The sequence below is a fragment of the Pyxicephalus adspersus genome, chromosome 1, assembly GCF_032062135.1.
Source record: "Pyxicephalus adspersus chromosome 1, UCB_Pads_2.0, whole genome shotgun sequence".
NCBI lineage: Eukaryota > Metazoa > Chordata > Amphibia > Anura > Pyxicephalidae > Pyxicephalus > Pyxicephalus adspersus.
The window spans coordinates 677,278-679,004 of NC_092858.1; the positions used below are offsets into that span (position 1 = coordinate 677,278).

The 1,727-nt window shown below is 40.4% G+C and overlaps 1 protein-coding gene across 1 annotated transcript; it reads right to left on the reverse strand.

The window, feature by feature from the left end:
• Window positions 1-440: 440 nt before the first annotated feature.
• On the reverse strand, window positions 441-1,400 carry LOC140321780 (olfactory receptor 52A1-like). The gene has a single exon (XM_072398565.1). The coding sequence runs from the start codon at window positions 1,398-1,400 to the stop codon at window positions 441-443; it is 960 nt and encodes a 319-aa protein (XP_072254666.1).
• Between the last annotated feature and the right edge of the window lie 327 nt (window positions 1,401-1,727).

Sequence of the window (1,727 nt, forward strand, 5' to 3'; positions counted from 1 at the left end):
GTTAATTTGTGCCAAAGTAATGAAAGTTTTCGTTACAAAAAAATCCAATTAACCACTGCAAGAGACCATCAGAGACCTTTCTTTAATTGGCTTTCTATAGCAGCATGGGTCATGACACTCTGAGCTATGCCCTACCACTAAGTGGGTTTCTCCCTGCTAAATGTCCTAATGCACCCAAAACCAGGAGAGGAGCAAGGGACTCTGAGAAGTGTCCTTGATGTGTTGATGATACAATTAAACCAGATCGTCAGATCTAGCAGGTAATGATTTTTTTAGATAATTTCTGGTGACAGGAAAACGAATGAGCACTGTACACACACCTCATTGCATGGCATTCCCTTTGACATTGGATTATTACCGACGGAGCTAATGCTCTAATGTCTCCTACAGTCACATATACTTGGGGTTAATTTTAGATTCAGTCACTTTACATGAAGGCTTCAATGTTTATTTAAAGCTTTCCAGACTTGATCCCGAATCAGCTTTGTCTTCACTCCGTAAATAATTGGATTTAGCATTGGTGGAACTAAAAGGTACGTATCAGCCAGAATTATATGAAAATAAGGTGGAATCCTTTTACCACCATACCGGTGGGACAGAAAAGTGAAGAGTGCCAAACCATGAAAACTTAGAAAGACACAGACGTGAGGTATGCAGGTGTTAAGGGTTTTCAGTCGGGCTCCTTTGGATGAAAGGCTGAAGACAACATGGAAGATGGCGCAGTACGATACCAGAATAAACATCAGGTCAACTCCAAGGATTGTGAATGCCACTGCTAACCCCAAAGCACTGTTTATTCTGATGTCAGCAGCAGCAAGTTTTACAATGGCCATATGCTCACAGTAAGAATGGGGCACAATGTTGGTTTGAAATGCAGGAAATCTCTTGATCAGAATAATGCAAGGTCCAACCAAAGCAACCGCTCTAATCAGTAAGATGATGACCAGCTTGATTATGATGGTGTTGGTTATTATGGACGAATATCTAAGAGGTTGCCAAATGGCAATATATCGGTCAAATGACATACCAAGCAAAAGGCCAGACTCTAGGCTTGTGAAAGAATGAAGGAAGAACATTTGGGTGAGGCAAGACTCAAAATGAATGCGTCTGTCCTGGGACCAGAAGATAGACAACATTTTTGGGGTGATGCTTGTGGCAAGAAGGGCGTCATTGGAGGCCAATAGAGAAAGGAAAATAAACATAGGGGTGTGGAGGATAGAAGAGGCTGATATGATGGTAATGAGTGTGATGTTTCCCAACAAAGCCAAAACATAACATGAGCAAAAGACAGCAGCAACCCAGTTATAAGATCCCTCCAGTCCAGGAATCCCAACCAGGATGAAGAATTTGGGATAGAATGTGCCATTGACTTTGGCCTCCTGTATTGCACTGCTGATCATCTTCTACATTGAAGTCCACAACTATAGAGGACAATTTTACTGGAGGGTTTTTGGTACCTAATAGAATAAAAAAATATAAAAAAATAAAAATATAAAAGTTACATCTGCAGTATAAATAAAATCACAGCAATATGTGTTAAAGTGAATATAGCGTGGAAGTGATATTTTACTTTGGTCTCACTAGAGATGGGTTCACATTAGCAGGCAGAAATAGGAATTCTGTACTTTCCTTTCTCGAGCTGCTGCCGTAGGAATCATGAGATAAACCAGAAATGTCCGCATAAAAGGGGAATATTGAACATGACACTTTGCTGTTTCTCTCTACAT

Bases quoted from the DNA above. Each gene is read 5' to 3' on its own strand.
- LOC140321780 (XM_072398565.1), bottom strand. From the start codon at position 1,400: ATGATCAGCAGTGCAATACAGGAGGCCAAAGTCAATGGCACATTCTAT.